Source organism: Anabrus simplex, chromosome 2 (assembly GCF_040414725.1).
Source record: "Anabrus simplex isolate iqAnaSimp1 chromosome 2, ASM4041472v1, whole genome shotgun sequence".
In the NCBI taxonomy this organism is placed as follows: Eukaryota; Metazoa; Arthropoda; class Insecta; order Orthoptera; family Tettigoniidae; genus Anabrus; species Anabrus simplex.
In genome coordinates this window covers 643,013,404-643,034,912 of record NC_090266.1, presented here as the reverse complement: position 1 = coordinate 643,034,912, position 21,509 = coordinate 643,013,404, and the positions used below count along the sequence as shown (strand labels likewise).

At 38.1% G+C, this 21,509-nt stretch overlaps 1 protein-coding gene across 1 annotated transcript in view; it reads right to left on the bottom strand.

Annotated features, from left to right (window-relative positions):
• Window positions 1-21,509, bottom strand: part of HUWE1 (HECT, UBA and WWE domain containing E3 ubiquitin protein ligase 1) — a 1,366,532-nt gene that overhangs the window by 233,612 nt on the left and 1,111,411 nt on the right. The window contains exon 46 of the mRNA XM_068226019.1: window positions 2,348-2,522. Within this exon, the coding sequence (XP_068082120.1) occupies window positions 2,348-2,522 (175 nt within the window). The remainder of the gene's footprint in view (window positions 1-2,347; window positions 2,523-21,509) is intronic.

Below are 21,509 nucleotides of genomic sequence, written 5' to 3'. Positions count from 1 at the left end.
ACATCATGATTTTTTGCTGTTACTGTTTAGTACAATCACACTTTTCCTAGTCCCGAAAATGTTCTTCTTTGTGTGTGTGTGTGTGTGTGTGTGTGTGTGTGTGTGTGTGTGTGTGTGTGTGTGTGTGTGTGTGTGTGTGTGTGTGTGTGTGTGTGGAATGTGATTATCAACACAGATAAGAGCTCTCGCCATCAGAAGCATGTCAGGGAATGGTGCGCGATAACAGGGAAAGATCTTGAATTACTGAACTTCACTGTGTAAATTGTACGTTTGGAAAATAAGCTGTTATGCTTCCGGAAAGGTTTTACTTGCTGATTAGTAGTGAGGATGTTGAATAACCTAGGAAGCTAGTTTGCGGTTGTATTTTGAATTATTCAGAAGCTAGAAATGTAGTCTTGTGTTGAGCTGTACAGGGAAAGGTAGCTAATATTTGTCGTCCGATATTGTACAGTGCTTATGGATTAGGAACATAATTGTGAGTTTCATAGTGTGGGACGTATTTGTGTTGCTATAGCCTCATTACAGATGAGAAAAATTTGTGAAATATTTACTCAAAGACAATATTAAAACCCTTCAGGAAGTGTATAAACATCTGCATCTTCAGTATGTAGAGTTGACCAAAATATACAATCTCGCACTTTCAACTAGAGTCGGTGTGATTAAATGCAGGGTATTGCCAAATTATTGTCATGTTCAAGATGGCAGCCAAAGAAGTTCTCCCACACATGGGCATGTGTAACCTCCAAATTGTGCTATTCAAAGAGTGGTTGTTGGACTTGGAATGTCGGATGAAGGCCAAAAAGAGGAGACTACTTCTATTATTGGACAATTGCTCTTCTCATAATTGTGTGCCTCGCCATTTGGAGCATGTAAGAGTTCTATTTTTGCCTCCAAATACATGACAGATGGATATGCCATCTAGGGTAAGTCTTTCAATTCTGCAGCCGCTGGATCAGGGCATAATTCATGCAGTAAAGTAGCATTACCCACCTCGTGTGGTCCGTCGAATGCTGTGCAACGTTGCCACGAATAAAGACGTTAACATCAACACACTGGGAGCAATGCAGATGTTTACTGCTGCATGGAAATCCCTGAATGCAGACATAATCACAAACTGCTTTAGAAAAGCTGGAGTGGTTTTTACAGAAGACGCAGCAAAAGTGAAGTGTTGGATGATGTGGAAACCGAGGAGAATTTGAAGCATTTGTGTACAACGTAGGATATCAATGTAGATAGTGATGTAATAGTCCACAAAGAAATCACCAATAAGGAAATTGTGGAGGACATTATGAATGATAGAGATCCATGTGATGAGGAGGAAGAGGAAGACAACCCCAAAATCAAATCAAATCAAAATCTCTTTATTTGCAAATGAGGTGTCTACCTCGGTGGAAAATGGTACACTAAAATACTTTATTGTCAGGCACTAAATATTAAATTAACAACAGAATAAAATTTTCCTATAATACAATATTACATAATTTAGGCTAACAATTTTTTCTATTAAACACACAGCTCATCCTTAATGACTGATCAACAGAGCTTGACTCTTCAACAGGCAACGAACATGGCACGTAGCCTTCAAGATTTTCTTGTGTCATGAAGTGATGTGCCAGAATCTGTTTTAAATTTATGTGCAGTGGTTGGTGACTGTTTGGAACGAGCTTTTATGTCTGGATCTGTTCAGAAGAAAATCACATACTTTTTCAAAAAATGAGGTTCTGGAACAATGTGTAGACTTGCTGGTACAATGTAAAAATAGATTTTCTGATAACATCTGTCAATACTGTAAAAAAAAACACCATCCTCAAGGGGATCCGAACCAGCCTCCTCCCCAATGTGAACCCGAGTCTGTAGCCAATGTGCTATGGCATTTCCTGAACAGGCATGCATAACACACCTACTAGTCTGCTTGCTACCTTCTGCCTCGCTCATATTTAAGGCCACTGACAGAAAACAGTGCCATTTAATTGCTTCCTACACTCGTAGATACTGCACTTATGATGGCAACTACCATGTGAGTAGTGTTTCAATGTCCCCGAGTATCGAACTAGGAACCATAACATCATGGTTGGATGTGACAATGCTGATCACCATACAGTTGAACTCAGGATTTTTCAACGTACTCACTTTCTACATTGGCAAATGAACATTTTCCTACTGGTGGTTGAGGTAACATTTACAACACAGTATAAATTTTGACTTTGAAAACATTGAAAAGCAGATTAAAAAAGGATATAGAAGAAATTGAGAAATTTACAAGTGGATGTAAAAACAGTATACTTCATACACTCATGCAGCAGAAGTAGTAGTTAACCAAGAACAATTTGAATGCATCTTTCATTACCTGAATTACGTAAAATAGATGAGAGAGCACTGCTATTGTGAGTTACATGACTAAAAAATCTCTCCTGCATTAGCTGGCGGTTACGGGCTTCCCATTCACGGCGCAAATTTTGAGCTTCCTCAGCTAGGTCAGGAGGTAAAACAGATATTTGGGAATCTTCCATATCAGTCAAGATCTGAAAGGAAAAAAGGAATCAGTAGATTTCAGTTCTTCTTACAGCTACAGAATATATAAGAGTACAACAAAAACTGCATATTCTTAGACTGAATGGATGCACGCAAAAATGGGCTAACCATCAATTTCTTAAATTAGAAGAAAGGAGACTTTCTCACTGATGGAAAAAAAAAAACCAACATATTTGGAGGATAAAATGAACATATTCTTGTTTTCATCTGAAATAAGTAGTTTTATTGTAGAGATTATAAGGGCTTTTGGGCTTAGGCCGTGTCAGGAAAACAAGGTGAAACTCTTTACGTTTTGCAGAGAACTTTGTTCCCAGTCTTCAGAAGAAAATCTTGATTGTTCTGGGGGAAGTCTTCTACAACAGAAGAAATACAGATCTAGTCTGGATATGCAACATAGGCTCCTGGCATTAATCATACAGATAACGTAGGAATCGATTTTGATATCTCGAATGGCAAGACATCTATATTCGATACATATCTATATGTTTAAATACTGTTAAAAATAATGTATTCAGTATGGTTGAAATGGTTGAAACTCATAATGTCATGACTGAACAAAGATCACAAATTGTGTAGTACAGTATACACCAAATGCACTTATATTGCATCCCTTCCATCATCATCGTCGTCATATTTGTATGCTTCCAGCAACCCGGAAAGACTGTTTATGAATGATTCACCTCTATTTTGCTCTATCCTGAACTACTACTTCTCTTATTATAGTTTCCCAATTTTTTCTTCTAGTTTCCAGATCATCTTTCATCCTACTCAGCCACCTCTTATTGGGTTGTCCAATTGGTCTTCTTCCATGTACATTCTCATCCTGGTATTGTCTTTGTGTTCGGCTCTCCCTCAACCTCTTCACACGCACAAACAACTTGAGTCGTGCAACACTTTTAACTGTACGTAATTTTGAGCCTCCTATCTCATAAAAATGAGAACTCTGCCATTTAATTGATGATTTAAATTAATTATATGACAGCAGTATGGAAGAGACTGGCATCATGAGCGATTTTTTACTATTAAGCAACAAAAAAGTTGTAACCATACGAGAGTCGTAGAGTAAATTAAATAGTTATCATTAACAGCTTATTTCATTAGTGAAGTCATACCTGGCTTATTACCCTATCATTTTCAGGGATGAATGAGTGTCAGGTAAGATTATACCAGCAGAATACAATTCTCGTCAGCTCATGATCAAAATGCCCTGGGAACCTGAAGAAGATTTTTCATGCTCAATTTAATTCATAGTTTATTTTATCCAATTTCATAACAGTGGTGCTCATATTTATTTTTAAGGTTATTTTCACTCATAAATTACTGTAAGCAAATGGGGTGGGGGTAGGTGCGGGGGAAATCTGATATCAATGCCCAATAAATGTTATTAATCATATACAGTCGAACCTCGATATCTCGAACCTCCATTACTAGAATTTTCAGTATCTCCAAGTAACCTAAATTTCCCGGCCATTTGCCCTATTCTTCACGTGTATTTATTTCTCTATTACTCGAAATTCGGTTACACAAATTTCTCAATTTTTTGAAGCAAACATTTTCTCCCTTGAAGCAAAAAATACTCTGTAACTCCACTTTTGTGCAACATTAACTGTCCAATATGGCATTTGTGGTTTGTGAGGAACAATTAACAAGTAAAGAAAGGTTTACAGTGATGCTGGGAGCTAATATGACGGGAACCGAAAATCTAAAATTTCCAATGATCAGAATATCAGCGAAGCCTCCCTGTCTCTCGAGTGTAAATTAATTACGGGTCACATATGAAAGCAACCCCCAAACTCGCAGATGACAAGCTCCGTTCACGAATCTCGGCTGTGTAGTACTGATGAGAAGTTTCAACGTGAAGGGAGGAAAGGTTAACAGTAACAAACAGAAGAGACTAACAGATTTTTTTCGAAAGGCGTTAACCAAGGTATGTTTCTTGTTTCACTACTGTCTAATTCCAAAATCAACCTGCCTTCTAAAAAGTTACTGTAATAAGGGTTATAATTAAAGTGATGCATTAAAATAGTTTGTATATGTTTAAATACTGTAAAAAATAATGTATTCAGTATAAGCCCGTAAATACATATGATTCAATTATGAGTTACACATGCTCAAAAATGATATTCTCTATATCCTGAAATTTCAATAACTCGAAATAAAATAAAATCTAGCTTCCAAAGTGATTTGAGATATCGAGGTTCCACTGTAGTTTGTTGTGAGCATCTCAGCAAGTTACAACTGTCACCTCCACAGTGGATCATGTTTCTTGTTAAATTAAAAAGTATATAATAACTAGCTGATGTACCCATGCTTCGCTACAGAATTCTACACTGTATACGGAATTCAAGTGTACACGTGTGGGCAAGATTGTATTAAACTGCATAGCTCTTAGCGCTACCCTAGAAACGCGACGGGGAAGACACCAAACATCTTTTCTCATATGAAGACTGAGTTAAAGAATTTTCACTGTAATGGTAGACCCGCTTGCAAACCATCGGTCACAATCAGGTCGGGGAGTTTTCATTATAATGGTAGACACTCCCTCTCCATCTGCCTTTTTACATCCTCAGAAAAACTGTCTTAGTGGTTTTCCCAACTGAAATTAACATACATTACAATGACGTCAGTAGGAATGGCACGACTAAAAGCAACGCTTTCATATGAAATACTCTATCAAAGGAAACACCACAAATTCTCTCACTTTAAATGAACAGGACTACACTAAGTAAAATTCTTTCAAGAATAAAATTTACTGCGTCCACCTATTCAATACAATTTTACTTATTGTTATCTTCAATACAGAACAGATATGAGATTAGTTACTTCTAACAGGACTACACTGCCGATCTAACAGTCCAAAGTTCCAGAGCTGGAATGACCAAGCCGCAGAAAGCCGTGATTCGTAAACACTCTTTGTCCTTTTTCGGTGGGGAGAGGGTCGAATAGTGGAGACACCCAGGGCAAAAACTATGCCCTTTTACTAATCTGTTTCCTAGGAGTACCCGATGAGTGGGAAAATATTAATTCACTATACTGGCAGCGGAAAAATCTATACACTAATAATTTGGAATGAAATGAGTGTAAGATTTAATAAAAGTGAAGAGGAACAAGCTTTTCTTAAGAAATGGCCCTTTTCAGGGTTGAATTTTGAGTTATTTAGTGAATTGTCGTGGTGCTATTATTTTGAATAGGCCTAAATTGTTATTGTAGAAAAAGCCATACTACTGCTACTACTGAGTCAGCCTCTGCCTTAAGAATGCACACTGCTCATTCAAAACAGCACATCAGAGTAGGGATCGAATAACTGGAGTACTAAGAAGAACCAGGGTATTATGTACCAGCTGTATCAGAAAATGTATGAACCAGTGGAATGGAAAGCTAAAGAAGAAAGTTTTCTAACTCCCCGGCTATTTCCCGCCAATATTCAGTCAGGCTATTATACTCAGTACGCAACAGTAATCCCATCTATCGGAGTTGAGAGGCAGCATAAGAGACAAATAACATCACAACAAACAATGGTCAATGGAATGTTATTGTTCATCAATGTTATGAGCTATCGATATTGTAGGCCTTCACATTAATAGTTTTCTTCCGACTCTTAAATACCACTCATCATAGTCTGTACGGTAAAACTGAATAAAACAAATTATCAGAAATTGTATTCTCTGTAACTTTTGTTATGTAGTAATTTTCGATACGACCAAAAACATAGGTATTTAAAAATTAAATTTTAGGCGCCTTCCCTAAACTACAATTTCATTGAGGGTGAGTAAAATTGTTTATAGCTTAGACTGTATTTTCTTATTCCCCAACTCTATATACCAATTTTCATTAAATTCTGTTAACCCATTTCCTCGTGGCTCAGCGTCGATATGGACTTGGCAACAAAAATACAAATTCATGAATCTCTGAGTTATCATAGCTGGTACGGTAAAATGTATAAGACATAAATGGTCAGAAATTTAATTCTTTATAACTTTGGTTATGTAGTATTTATCGATACGAGCACTAATAATATAAATATTTGAGAATAACAATTTAGGCCTTCCCCTAAACTACCATTTCATTCAGCGTGAATAAAATGATTTATAGCCTAGATTGTAGTGGCCCATTCTTCGACATTGTATACTAGTTTTCAATGAGATAGGACCACTAATGACGTAAATATTTGAAAATTAAATTTTAGGCCTTCCTCTAAACTACCATGTCACTCAGCGTGAATAAAATTAATTATAGCCTAGATTGTAGGCACTTATTCCCCGAATTTGCATACCAATTTTTATTAAGATGGCACCACTAATAACATAAATATTTGAAAATTGAATTTTTGGCCTTCCCCTAAACTACCATTTCTATCAGCGCGAATAAAATTATTTATGGCTTTGATTGTAGTGACTTATTCCCCGAATTTGCATACCAATTTTCATTAAATTATCTTTAGCCGTTTTCTAGTGATGCGTGTGTGTGCATACATACATACAAACATACATACATACAGACAGAAATTACGGAAAAGTAAAAAGTGCATTTCCTTGTTACTGTGGACATGACCGATAAAGAAATACCATTCTTTTCAAATTCTGAGCAATGTACAGACAAAACTCTTGTTTATATATATAGATGATGTGATTTTGTATTTATTTTGTTATTGATGGAAGTCTGTGCACGGCATGTGCAATAAGAGTCGACGTTGCTCATCATTGTGCTTTGGGGAAACTGGAGCTATATCTGAAAGACTCTTACGATTTGCAGGTTAATCCAGGAAGTGATGAATCATATAGTTTGGAAAACCGAGTTAAAGTCAGGACATATAGGTTTAGGACCATAACCAATCAATGTAAAACAGAAGAGTAGCACTGTGTAAAATTCGCAGTAGCAAACGAGGACAATGAAAATTGAAACAAATTTTAAACAAGATTTCACCGATTGAAAGACGCTAGGAGTTCTGGCATGTATTAATGCTTATAATATGCCTTCCACATGGCCACTGTTTATATAAGAAATGTTCCAACCCAGGAGTGGGTGATTTATAAATGGACTTATGAAGTGAAGAGACGGAACTCCTAACAAACTTTGTTCATGTGTCTTGTACATCTCGTTGCGAATTGTACCAATGTATATATGTTTTGTCTTCTTGTGTTGAGTGGGGGGGTGTTCAATGTCCAATATGGTGCTGTGTTGCGTGTGGAACATGGTGAGGTTGCATACTGCATATTGGATGTAGCAGATTATCTTCCTATCTAAGTCAGATGGTTGTGCAGTCCAACAAACATAAACCGTGGGAAATCGTACAGTAATTCAACCAAGGACGACTTATTCCTCCAGGGTGATGACGAAGAGGATGTGAATAACTACTACTCTAGCCATAACTTTTGATCCATACTGAATTGAGATCACAATAATAATTAAACTGAAGTTTTAATGGTCCACTTTTTTAATACTACATTATGCAATGTTTACATTGTATTTTTAATCTTGGAACTAGTTTCAGCCTTGGCTGGCCATCATCAAATACATCTAATGACTAAAGCAAATGTACAAACACAAATTACGTTGAAAGGTATTAAAAGGATCTGGGATAAACTATGTGCACAACATGCAAAATATGAAATTAAAATAAGGCTCTAAGCCCCGGTATGAATTGCATCATGTTAAAATGTTATTGCTTCTTGTTAAAATATCTTGAAAAATGCTGTTGGAGATTGTAAAAAACAACGCACGAAGATATGATTAATAGCTGGCAGTTCAAAGAATGCAGACAGTAGAAATTTGCAATTCAATGCGGTGTTCATGAAGTTAATCTTTAGTTGCGGCATGTGGTGTGTGGCCTACTGTGTGCCACCCTAACGGGGAGGAGTTGAGATTGGATTGTGAGATTCAAAGGGAACAGTTCCCTCGTACTCATAAAAATCTGAAGAAGTACTACCAGAAGCACTTCCGCCATATGCTGCCTGAATGCCTACTTGTACAAGAAGTCAGGAGGTCAGCATACCCGATTAGGATTCCAGATGAGACATCATAATGAAGTACAACAAACATGAAAGACAGCAGCCAGACAGACCTTTGAAGACAAAGAATCAAGACCCCTCACAATCCTTCGCACATTGTTGCAACAGCATACAAGGAAAACCCTACTCAGCAGTGTGTTGTGTGTTACCAAATGGAACAGAGACGAAAATCTAGGTATGAGTGTGAAGATTACAAAGTAGCCCTGTGCACCGCACCTTGCTTCCAGCGCTACCACACAGTTGTGGACTTCTGAGGAAAACTTTTACGGACCGAGCTCGATAGCTGCAGTCGCTTAAGTGCGGCCAGTATCCAGTATTCGGGAGATAGTAGGTTCGAACCCCACTGTCGGCATCCCTGAAAATGGTTTTCCGTGGTTTCCCATTTTCACACCAGGCAAATGCTGGGGCTGTACCTTAAGGCCACGGCCGCTTCCTTCCCATTCCTAGGCCTTCCCTGTCCTATCGTCGCCATAAGACCTATCTGTGTCGGTGTGACGGAAAGAAGAAGAAAAAAAAACTTTTACGGAAGTGGAAGCAATGCTTCAAAATTGATGAATAGAATAAAGTATTGTAGAGAATAAGTGTTGTGATCGTAATAGCTAAGAATGTTTTAAATCCTGAAAGTAAATATGTTATCTGAAGAAGAGTTAGTAATGTAACGCCCTGATTGAACTTTGCTACGGAGCTTCCTTGGAACTGTAATAATTTTTGGTAAGTTGATAATGAGTGTGTATTTGAAAAAGTTGATAAAATACTTGACTACACAAGAGTATATTATTGTAGGTTTCCCATTGTTTTCCTCACCGAGCCAGATTCTCTGTCCTAGCCCGTGGCACTGTAATCATTTTAATAGCTTGATAGACTGTGTTTTTAAACCTGATGAAAATACCTGACCAATTAAAAGTATCTCACCTTAAGTTTCCGTTGCTTTCCTCAGCGAGCCAGACACCTTGCCCTTCGTACTATGATCATTTTTGACAGCTTGATACATATTCCGTACCTTTTGAATCTGATAAAAATACTATACTACACAAGAGCATCTCACTATATGTTATTTCCCAGTACTTTATAGAAAATGTACACCTGTGTCAGTAGTTACTCAAAAGAAATGTACCACTTGAAAGGTTAAAAAAACAAAAGACAAAACAAACACATTTCCATTCAAAGAGAGCAGAGAGTTTTTGTATTTTCCAAAGTAGGCAGACGCAAAGAGGTAGTTTACAAATGTACGTATAATGGTGATTATTCGTGGTACAATGTAAAAAAAAAAAAGAGAGAGAGAATGTAATCTTGTGCATGTCTACAAAAATATTTCAAAAGTTCACGCAGGACGCCTATAAGGTGTCAACTCAAAAGAACTGCACCAGGCCACCCCGGAGGCCACATGCCATTTTTATCATTATTATTATTATTATTATTATTATTATTAATCATCATTATTATTATTGCTGTTTTGTATTTTGGATTAAATTTATGTTGATGATTTGATTGAGCAAAGTCTGAATTTATATCTATATGTCTATATATCTATATATATATATAAAATAAGAGTTTTGTCTGTACATTGCTCAGAATTTGAAAAGAATGGTATTTCTGTATCGGTCATGTCCACAGTAAAAAGGAAATGCACTTTTTACTTTTCCGTAATTTCTGTCTGTCTGTCTATCTATCTGTCTGTATGTATGTATGTATGTACACGCATCACTGGAAAACGGCTAAAGAGAACTTAATGAAAATTGGTATGCAAAATCGGGAAATAAGTCGCTACAATCTAGGCCATAAATAATTTTATTCACAGTGAAGGAAATGGTAGTTTAGGGGAAGGCCGGAAAGTTAATTTTCAGTTATTTATGTTATTAGTGGTTCTATCTTAATAACAATTGGTACGCAAAGTCGGGGAATAAATCGCTACAATGTAGGCTATAAATAATTTCATTCACGCTGAGCGAAATGGTACTCTAGGGGAAGACCTAAAAATTTAATTTTTAAATATTTACATTATTAGTGGTCCTATCTCACTGGAAACTGGTATGCGAAGTCGGAGAATGAGTCACTACAATCTAGACTATAAATCATTCAATTTACCCTGAGCGAAGTGGTATTTTAGTGGAGGGCCTAAAATTTAATTCTCAAATATTTATATTATCAGTGGCCGTATCGATAAATACTACATAACCAAAGTTATATAGAATTACATTTCCGACCATTTATGTCTTATACATTTTTATCGTAACGGCTGTGGTAACACAGATATTCATGAATTTGTCTTTTTGTTGCTAAGACAATATCAACGCCGAGTCACGAGAAAATTGGTTAACAGAATTTGATGAAAATCGGTATATAGAGTCGGAGAATAACAAACTACAGTCTAAGCTATAAACAATTTTATTCACCCTGGATGAAACTGCAGTTTAGGGGAAGGCGCCTAAAATGTAATTTTTAAATACCTATGTTATTGGTCCTATCGAAAAGTACTACACAACAAAAGTTATAGAGAATACAATTTCCGATCATTTATGTTTTATTCAGTTTTAACGTACCGGTACCGACTATGATAAGACTGGTATTTCAGAGTCGGAAGAAAACTGAAAGTGAAGGCCTACAATATCGAAAGTGGATAACATTGATCAACAATAACATTACATTGATCATTGTTTGTTGTGATGTTCTTTGTCTCTTATGCTGCCTCTCAACTCCAATAGATGAGATTACTACCGAGTATAATAGCCTGACTGAATACTGGCGGGAAATAACCGGGGAGTCAGAAAACTTTCTTCTTTAGCATGCCATTCCTTTGGTTCATACATCGATCTATATATATAAAATAAAAGTTTTGTCTGTACATTGCTCAGAATTTGAAAAGAATGGTATTTCTGTATCGGTCATGTCCACAGTAAAAAGGAAATGCACTTTTCACTTTTCCGTAATTTCTGTCTGTCTGTCTGTCTGTTTATGCATCACGAGGAAACGGCTGAAGAGAATTTAATGAAAATTGGAATGTAAAGTCGGGTGATGAATCACTACAGTCTAGGATATAAATTATTTTATTCACGCTGAGTGAAATGGTAGTTTAGGGGAAGGCCTGAAATGTAATTCTCAAATAATTTATGTTATTAGTGGTCATATCGATAAATATTACATAACTAACATAACTTTTAGTTATGTCGTAAGTTAATAGTAGTAATGTAAGAAGTTATTAAGTTTCCGATCACTTATGTCTTATACATTGTTACCGTCCCGCATATAATCCCAGACATATTCATGAATTTGGATTTTTGTTACTAGGTTCATATCAGCGCCAAGTCACGAGAAAATTGGTAAACAGAATTTAGTGAAAATAAGTATGTAAAATCTGAGAAAAAGGTACTACAGTCTATGATATAAATAATTTTGTAAGACGCCCTAATATCACAGAGTCGAAAGAAAACTAATGTGGAGGCCTGCAATATAGAAAGCTCATAAATTTTATCTACAATAACATTACATTGACCATTGTGTGTTGTGATGTGCTTTTTGTCTTCTGTTTCCACTCGTCCCCGATAGATAGGATTACTGCAGCGTACCGAGTTTTCTTAAAATTTGTTTTACGTCGCACCGACACAGGTAGGTCTTATGGCGACGATGGTATAGGAAAGGAATGGGGTTGTGAAGGAAGCGGCCTGGGCTTTAATTAAGGTACAGTCTGGTGTGATTGGTGTGAAAATGGGAAACCATGGAATACCATCTTCAGGGATGCCGACAGTGGGGTTCGAATCCACTATCTCCAGGATGCAAGCTCACAGCTGCGCGCCTCTACCCACACGGCCAGCTCGCCTGGTCGTACCGAGTGTAACAGCCTGCCTGTATATTGGCGGGAGGTACCTGGGGAGTCAGATAACTTTCTTCTTTAGCATGCCATTCCTCTGGTTCATCCCTACTCTGAGGCACTGATTGGAATGAGTAGTGTGCATATTTAACAGAATAATGACAGAGGAGTGTTCACGGCAGTCTACGAACTGGTTATTCCAGCCCTGGAAATTTGGACAACGTAGTACAGTTCGTTGAAAGTGAGAAAGTGTGCAGTTTTTCATTTGATCAAGTATTTTATATGATAACATTGCTTTCAATTGCTGCATTCCTACTGACGTTTTTGTAATGACCTATGTTGAATTCAGTTAGGAAAACCACCAAGTCAGTCTTTCTGAGAATCCTGTAGCGAAGCACGGGTACATCGGATAGTTTTATTGATAAATGACAACCTAGTAAAAACGTCCAGAGTGGCCAAGATGCTGCATAAATTCACAGAATTTATTACAGATTAGAATATCCTAATCCACATTCTAGACCTTTATAGCAGAGTAACCTCCTGTGGGATTCATTAAATGCTAATGTGAAAGTGTGGAATAAATTGGTGCTGAGAACATTGATATCTATTATAATAATGTGGCAACATGGATCAAATGTCTATTTTGAAATCCTGCTCAAAAACACTGTCAACAGGAAAGGGGGAATCCAAAGTAATGGTAAGAACTGGCAACAATTAACCAAGGTGTACTGTATAACTTTATACATGATATTTAAAACAAATACCATTCCAAAAATATCAGTGAAAGGCGTACTAGTGGGGAGCAAATTTAAAAGGGATAGACAGTGGCCTTGTCGTTGACAGAATGATGTATGTTTGGCAACGTTGCCCAGGTGTGCTGCTAAATTTATGTTAACACGTAGGTTTTGGTTTTGGATAGCTTCTGCTGATACACAAATCCAGAAGTGCGACAGAAGTCACAGCAAGGGAAAATTGATTGGGTTATCCCTGGAGGTTTAACATCTGCCCTCCAATGACTACATAACTGTACGTAGGTGCTTTGAAAAGTTCTCGGAATGTACCAGAATTAAGTACCTTACCTCGGTGGAACTGCTTTTATTTTTCAACATAGTCTCCCTGTAGACTAATGCATTTGGTCCAGCAATGTTCCAATGCCTTGATCCCATCTCGAAAATGAGATTCCTCCAGGCCTGCAAAATACCTCTCCAATTCGGCTGTCAGTTCTTCCCTGGTAGAAAATTTCCGTCCAGTGAGGAAAATTTTCAGCTTGGGTAATAGAAGAAAGTCTGATGGTGCCAAATCAGGTGAATAAGGTGGATGTGGCAACAATTCGTACCCCAGTTCATGAAGTTTTGCCATGGCAATAACACTTGTGTACGGCGGAGCGTTGTCCTGATGAAAGATGACCTTTTTCCTTGCCAAACCAGGCCTTGTTTCGTGAATCTTTTTCTGTAGTTGGTCTAGGAAGTTTGCATAGTATTGCCCCGTAATTGTTTGGCCAGTAGGAAGATAATCTATCAGCAGAATGCCTTTTACATCCCAGAAAACTGAGGCCATGACCTTTCCGGCCGAACGCACTGCCTTTGCTTTCTTTGGTGGTCGTGAATCACCATGTTTCCACTGCTTTGACTGCTGTTTTGTCTCTGGGGTATAGTAGTGGACTCAAGTTTCATCTGTAGTCACAAACCGGCGCAAAAAATCTTGTTGGTTGCACTGAAAACGGGCCAGACTTTGTTCGGTCATTTCCAATGTCAAGAGCCGCGGCACCCATCTTGCGGATAATTTTTTCATACCCAATTCTTCGGTTAAAATATAATATACAAGTTCAGAAGACATCCCTACAGTTTCAGCAATCTCCCGCACTTTCAGTCGACGATCCTCCATGACCATTTTATGCTCTTTTGCGATAATTCTGGGGTCGTTAACACTTTTCGGCCGTCCACTACGCAGATCATCATCCAAGCTCTCCCGACCAAATTTAAACTCGCTGGTCCACTTGGCAACAGTTGAAAATGAAGGAGCAGAGTCCCCCAATGTGTTCTGAAAGTCGGCATGAATTTCCCTTGCTTTCATACCATTCTTTACAAAGTATTTAATCAATGCTCGAATCTCAGTTTTTTCCATTGTCACAAATCACTATGCGGGAACAACAACAAAGAGTTGTCACTACCACACTCCTGCAGCTAGAGCATTGACGCGCCACGTGTTCACTCACAAAGGACGTGTGATTATTGCGCGGGAACCTCGTTGCTCTAGCACTGACATCTAGCGGTGATTTCGAGAACTTGTCAAACCGTCCTTGTATAAATCGACCATTCAAACTACAGTAGCAATGAAAAAGTGATAAATGCAATGGATGGCCAATGAAAAACACTAGTTCATGCAGAGTGGGAAAATCAAGCAGCTGGATGTGACTTGGATTTGTGAGTGGGTAAGGTGTGCATGGGACTCATTTCACTAGCACTGGTATCCTTTAAAAAAATGCACCATCACAAATTCACTTAAAGTAACCAAGGGCAACAGTTCATGGGAAGATGGCAACAATAAATATGATTCATCTGCTAGTCTTGATTATGAATAGAACAGCATGCAATTACTGTACTGATATTATTGCACACATTAACACTGAATTGATAAAAATTGTAAACTGCATTTTGTTTGCTACTGGAGGTAGAGTCTCGATGCTTCTGCAAGAGCAAGCAAAGACCATGAAGAGTTTCTGTAAACAAATTTATATTTTATTCAGTTTTGGAGTACATCATTAGATAGCATTAATTGCTTGTATTATTTATTATTATTATTATTATTATTATTTACATTTTATAGCCTTCATTGGACCACTCTAGCCAACTTTATACAAATAATTTTTCAGTTTCCTGTCAGCCCAGTACTTCTTCATTCTCTCTGATCTTATCCTTCTTTCTTCATCGGAAATCACCCTTCCTATTGTCTGTTTGTTGATTCTGATTTGCAGTCTGATGTGTTTGTCTGCGAGTTTCTTGATTTTGTTGGTTTTGTTTCTTAGGTCTTCCACTGTAATTTGTAGTTCATCCATATCTTCCTTGATTTCTGTAATCCACTTAATGTTCCACTTACTATTCCATAATTTTTCTATTATTCTCCTGATGATCCTCTTCTCTGGTGTCCTGATTAGATGTCCAAAAAATGAAATGCGTTTCTTCCTGATTGTGCTCATTACTGGTTCTATTTCCTTGTAGACTGTTTCATTAGAAGCTACTCTCCAGTGTCCATCTCTTTGGTATGATTTGTTGATGCACGTTCTAATGATTCTTCTCTCTATCTTGAGTATTTTGTCTATTTGTGCAGTGTTAGTTGTTTTGAAGATGGTTTCGCTTGCGTATGTTATTACTGGTTGAGTGACTGTTTTGTAATGTTTTAATTTTGTTGCTATTGATAGGCCCTTTTTGTTGTAGGTATTCTTGGTGACATATTGTGCTCTGGTCAGTTATATGTTATAATTTCTCCCAGATATTTCAATTTATCTACAATTTTGATTTCTTGGTTTCCTATGGCAATTTTGTTTATGAGTGGTGGGTCAGAAAACATGATTACTGTCTTTTCAAAAGATATTCCAAGACCAATTTTCTGTGCTATTTCCTGTACTTGTTGTCTGGTTTCCTGAATATTGTTGGACAAGAGAGCAAGGTCATCGGCAAAACCTAGGCAATTTAAACTTATGTTGTCTTAGGGTCTTCCAATTCGGATGTTCTTTGGATTACTCTTGTAACATTCCCTCATATATTCCAAGGCACAGTTGAACAGCAGTGGTGACAAGCAATCTCCTTGTCTTAAGCCTGTTTTTATGATGAATGGCTCAGAGAACTCCCCTCTGAACTTGACTTTTGATTTAGTGTTGGTTAAGGTGAGTTCAATCAATTTGATTAATTTTGGATGGAGCCCAAAATTTCTTAAAATTTTCGACATTGAAGGTCTATGGATACAGTCGTAAGCTTTTTTGAAGTCCACGAAGGTTACTGCAAGAGGTTTGTTTTGCTTCTTGTAATATGCTATGGCTAATTTTAAAGTGATGATTTGTTCTGCACAGCTCTCCAAGGTCTGAAGCCTCCTTGGTATTCACCTAATTCTTCCTCTAGTTGCTCTCTGATCCTCCTGTATAGGATTCTGGAGAAAATCTTGGATATGCAGTATAAGAGAGAGATACCTCTGTAATTATCTGGATTGCTTTTATCTCCTTTTTTGTGGAGTGGGTGGATTATGGCTGTGGTCCAATGTTCGGGGAACTTTTCTGTTATCCAGATTTTTGTTAGGGCCATGTGTAAGGATGTTCGAACTGTATCACTGGCATATTTCCACATTTCTGCGAAAACTTGGTCTTCTCCGCAAGTCTTATAATTTTTCAACTCTCTGAGTGCTGTTTCCATCTCTTGGATTGTTGGGGGGTTTATGAGTTCAGGCAGGGTTTTGATGGGTGTGTCTGTATTAATTGCTAAAAGTTCCTGGGGTGTCGTTTTTCCATCCTCACTTTTCAGCATTAATGTGGGAGGGGCAAATGTTTGTACTTTTCTTCCAAACATTTTGTAAAATTCTCTGGAATTGGTTTTGTGGTAGTTTTCTTCTATTGAGTTGATTAGGTCTTTCTGTGATTATCTCTTGGTTTGCCTGATAATTTGTGTGAACTTTTTCCTGATATTTTTTAGGTTGGTTGCACTTTCTTTTGTTTTGTGTGTTTGAAATTTTAACCATGCCTGATGTATTTCTTCATGAATTTTGTCACATTCTGAGTTCCACCAGGCATGTCTTTACGTGTGTTCAATGGGGCTAAATTTTCAGCTTGTTGCCTGAGAATTGGAACCAGTTCCAAGTTATCTGTCAGTTTTATGTTTTGTGTGACTTCTCTATATTTACCATTCCTAATTAATTGGTGTGGATCAAAGTTCCTCTTTCGTTTATTGCGTTTTGCTTTCCTTTTTAGTAGTGTGAACTTAATTTTGATTTTGACTATGTAATGATCTGAACATATATCTACTCCTTTTAATACTTTAACATTGTAGATTTCTCTGTGGAAGGTTTTGTCCGTAAATATGTGATCCAGCTGCCATTCCCCTTTTCTCCAATCAGGATGTTTCCAAGTTTTAAGTTTGTTGGGCCTCCTTTTGAAGTAGGTGGACTTTGAGATTAGTTTGTGTTCCCTGCAGAGTTCTTGTATATTAAACATAAATTAAAGGCATTTAAAAAGCTCTCTTTAAATTAGGGGGTGGGAATTATTTGATGGCGAGCAGCATTTGTGTATATATGGTATACTCAAAAACAACTCTCTCTCACATATACCAAACACTGCAACTTTTTTCTTAAAAATATAATAAATATATGTTGCACATGAAAAAGAACTAATAACTGAGCAATGTGGCTGCGCGTGTTAACATGCAGCGGCTAAGGAGCCAATCATCCAGGAGACGAGTGGGTTTCGAATTACACGTATAGCTGTTCTGGGAATGGTTTTCTGTGGCTTCCCATTTTCACTTCCAAGAAAATCCTGGGACAGTTACTATGCATACGCCACAGCTGATTCCTTCCACCTCCTTACCCAATTTAATTCACCATCATTTGTTTCATCATCAGTTCCTCCAATTCAGGTTGGCATCATGAAGGGCATCCACCCATAAAATCATGCCATAAATTTCATCTCAACTCATCCTTGACCCTGTATTAGGAAATGGGACTATAGGGTACATCCACATACATGAAAAAGAACTAAAAAGTATATTTTGAGCATAAGAATATATTCTGGGAAAAAACACCAGAGTTATGATGTGCCATGTAACCTTAAACTTTTGGTAGCATAGCATTTGTTTTTGTGATGAACTTTAACGAGTGGAGCATAAGGCTATTTCTCCTACTTGCTTCTACTACAAATTATTCTTGCACTGTACAGAGTGTAACATTGGTCAAATAGGTCTCAAATCAAGTCTCGTTCAAGGTTGGAACAGGTATGTAGGAGTGTTAAGACACAAACTCAAAGACAAGATTTGAAACCACCGAGGTTGTTACACAGTCAATTTGACTTTCAACAACTTTAGTTTTAGATGTACAGTAGAAGTCCACTATAGCGAGTACTGCTTATAACGAGAACCCCGTTGTACCGACAATATTTTGATGCATACATACATACATACATACATAATCATTATAGACTGTTATGCCTTTCAGCGTTCAGTCTGCAAGCCTCTGAGAATTTACTAAACGTCGCCACAATCCTCGATTTGCAACTAGTGTTGTGGCCTCATTTAGTTCTATACCTCTTATCTTTAAATCGTTAGAAACAGAGTCTAACCATCGTCGTCTTGGTCTCCCTCTACTTCTCTTACCCTCCATAACAGAGTCCATTATTCTCCTAGGTAACCTATCCTCCTCCATTCGCCTCACATGACCCCACCACCGAAGCCGGTTTATGCGCACAGCTTCATCCATCCAGTTCATTCCTAAATTAGCCTTTATCTCCTCATTCCGAGTTCCCTCCTGCCATTGTTCCCACCTGTTTGTACCAGCAATCATTCTTGCTACTTTCATGTCTGTTACTTCTAACTTATGAATAAGATATCCTGAGTCCACCCAACTTTCGCTCCCATAAAGCAAAGTTGGTCTGAAAACAGACCTATGTAAAGATAGTTTCGTCTGGGAGCTGACTTCCTTCTTACAGAATACTGCTGATCGCAACTGCGAGCTCACTGCATTAGCTTTACTACACCTTGATTCAATCTCACTTACTATATTACCATCCTGGGAAAACACACAACCTAAATACCTGAAATTATCGACCTGTTCTAGCTTTGTATCACCAATCTGACATTCAATTCTGTTGGATTTCTTACCTACTGACATCAATTTAGTCTTCGAGAGGCTAATTTTCATACCATACTCATTGCACCTATTTTCAAGTTCCAAGATGTTAGACTGCAGGCTTTCGGCACAGTCTGCCACTAAGACCAAGTCGTCAGCATAGGCCAGGCTGCTTACTACATTTCCACCTAACTGAATCCCTCCCTGCCATTTTATACCTTTCAGCATATGATCCATGTAAACTACAAACAGCAAAGGTGAAAGATTACAGCCTTGTCTAACTCCTGTAAGTACCCTGAACCAAGAACTCATTCTACCATCAATTCTCACTGAAGCCCAATTGTCAACATAAATGCCTTTGATTGATTTTAATAATCTACCTTTAATTCCATAGTCCCCCAGTATAGCGAACATCTTTTCCCTCGGTACCCTGTCATATGCTTTCTCTAGATCTACGAAACATAAACACAACTGCCTATTCCTCTCATAGCATTTTTCAATTACCTGGCGCATACTGAAAATCTGATCCTGACAGCCTCTCTGTGGTCTGAAACCACACTGGTTTTCATCCAACTTCCTCTCAACGACTGATCGCACCCTCCCTTCCAAGATGCCTGTGAATACTTTGCCTGGTATACTAATCAATGAGATACCTCGATAGTTGTTGCAATCCTTCCTGTTCCCTTGCTTATAGATAGGTGCAATTACTGCTTTTGTCCAATCTGAAGGTACCTTACCAATACTCCACGCTAATTTTACTACTCTATGAAGCCATTTCATCCCTGCCTTCCCACTATACTTCACCATTTCAGGTCCAATTTCATCTATTCCTGCTGCCTTATGACAATGGAGTTTATTTACTATCCTTTCCACTTCCTCAAGCATAATTTCACCAACATCATTTTCCTCCTCCCCATGAGCTTGACTGTTTGCAACACCACCATGATGATTTCCTTTAACATTGAGAAGATGTTCAAAATATTTCCTCCACCTCTCCAGTGATTCCCTGGGATCTGTTATGAGTTCACCTGAATTACTCAAAACACTGTTCATTTCCTTTTTCCCTCCCTTCCTAAGATTCTTTATTACTGTCCAGAAAGGTTTCCCTGCTGCTTGACCTAGCCTTTCCAGGTTATTACCAAAATCTTCCCATGACTTCTTTTTGGATTCAACAACTATTTGTTTCGCTCTGTTTCTTTCATCTACGTACAAATCCCTGTCTGCCTCGGCCCTTGTTTGGAGCCATTTCTGATAAGCCTTCTTTTTACGTTTACAGGCTGCTCTCACTTCATCATTCCACCAAGATGTTCGCCTTTTCCCATCTTTACACACAGTTGTTCCTAGGCATTCCCTTGCTGTTTCTACTACAGCATCCCTGTATGCCACCCATTCACTTTCTATATCCTGAACCTGCTTACTGTCTACTGTTCGAAACTTCTCACTAATCATATCCATGTACTTCTGTCTAATTTCCTCGTCCTGGAGATTTTCTACCCTTATTCGTTTGCAGACAGATTTCACTTTCTCTACCCTAGGCCTAGAGATACTTAGTTCACTACAGATCAGATAATGGTCTGTATCATCGAAAAATCCCCGAAAAACTCGTACATTCCTAAAAGATTTCCTGAATTCAAAGTCTGTTAAGATATAGTCTATTATGGATCTGGTACCCCTAGCCTCCCATGTGTAGCGGTGAATAGCCTTATGCTTGAAGAATGTATTCGTAACAGCTAAACCCATACTAGCACAGAAGTCCAGCAAACGCTTCCCATTCCCATTAGCTTCCATATCCTCCCCACATTTACCAATCACCCTTTCGTATCCTTCAGTTCTATTCCAAACTCTCGCATTGAAATCGCCCATTAGCACTATTCTATCCTTGCTGTTGACCCTGACCACGATGTCACTCAATGCTTCATAAAACTTGTCAACTTCATCCTCATCTGCACCCTCACATGGTGAATACACGGACACAATTCTTGTCCTAATTCCTCCCACTGACAAATCTACCCACATCATTCGCTCACTTACGTGCCTAACAGAAACTATGTTGCGTGCAATGTTATTCCTGATAAAGAGCCCTACCCCAGACTCTGCCCTTCCCTTTCTAACGCCCGTCAAGTACACTTTATAATCTCCTATCTCTTCCTCCTTATCTCCTCTTACCCGAATATCACTTACTCCTAGCATATCCAGATGCATCCTCTTTGCTGACTCAGCAAGTTCTACCTTCTTTCTTCCATAAGCCCCATTAATATTGATAGCTCCCCATCGAATTCCATTTCGTTCAAGTTGTTTCCAAGGAGTCCCTCGCCTGTCAAATGGGAGTGGGACTCCATTACTCC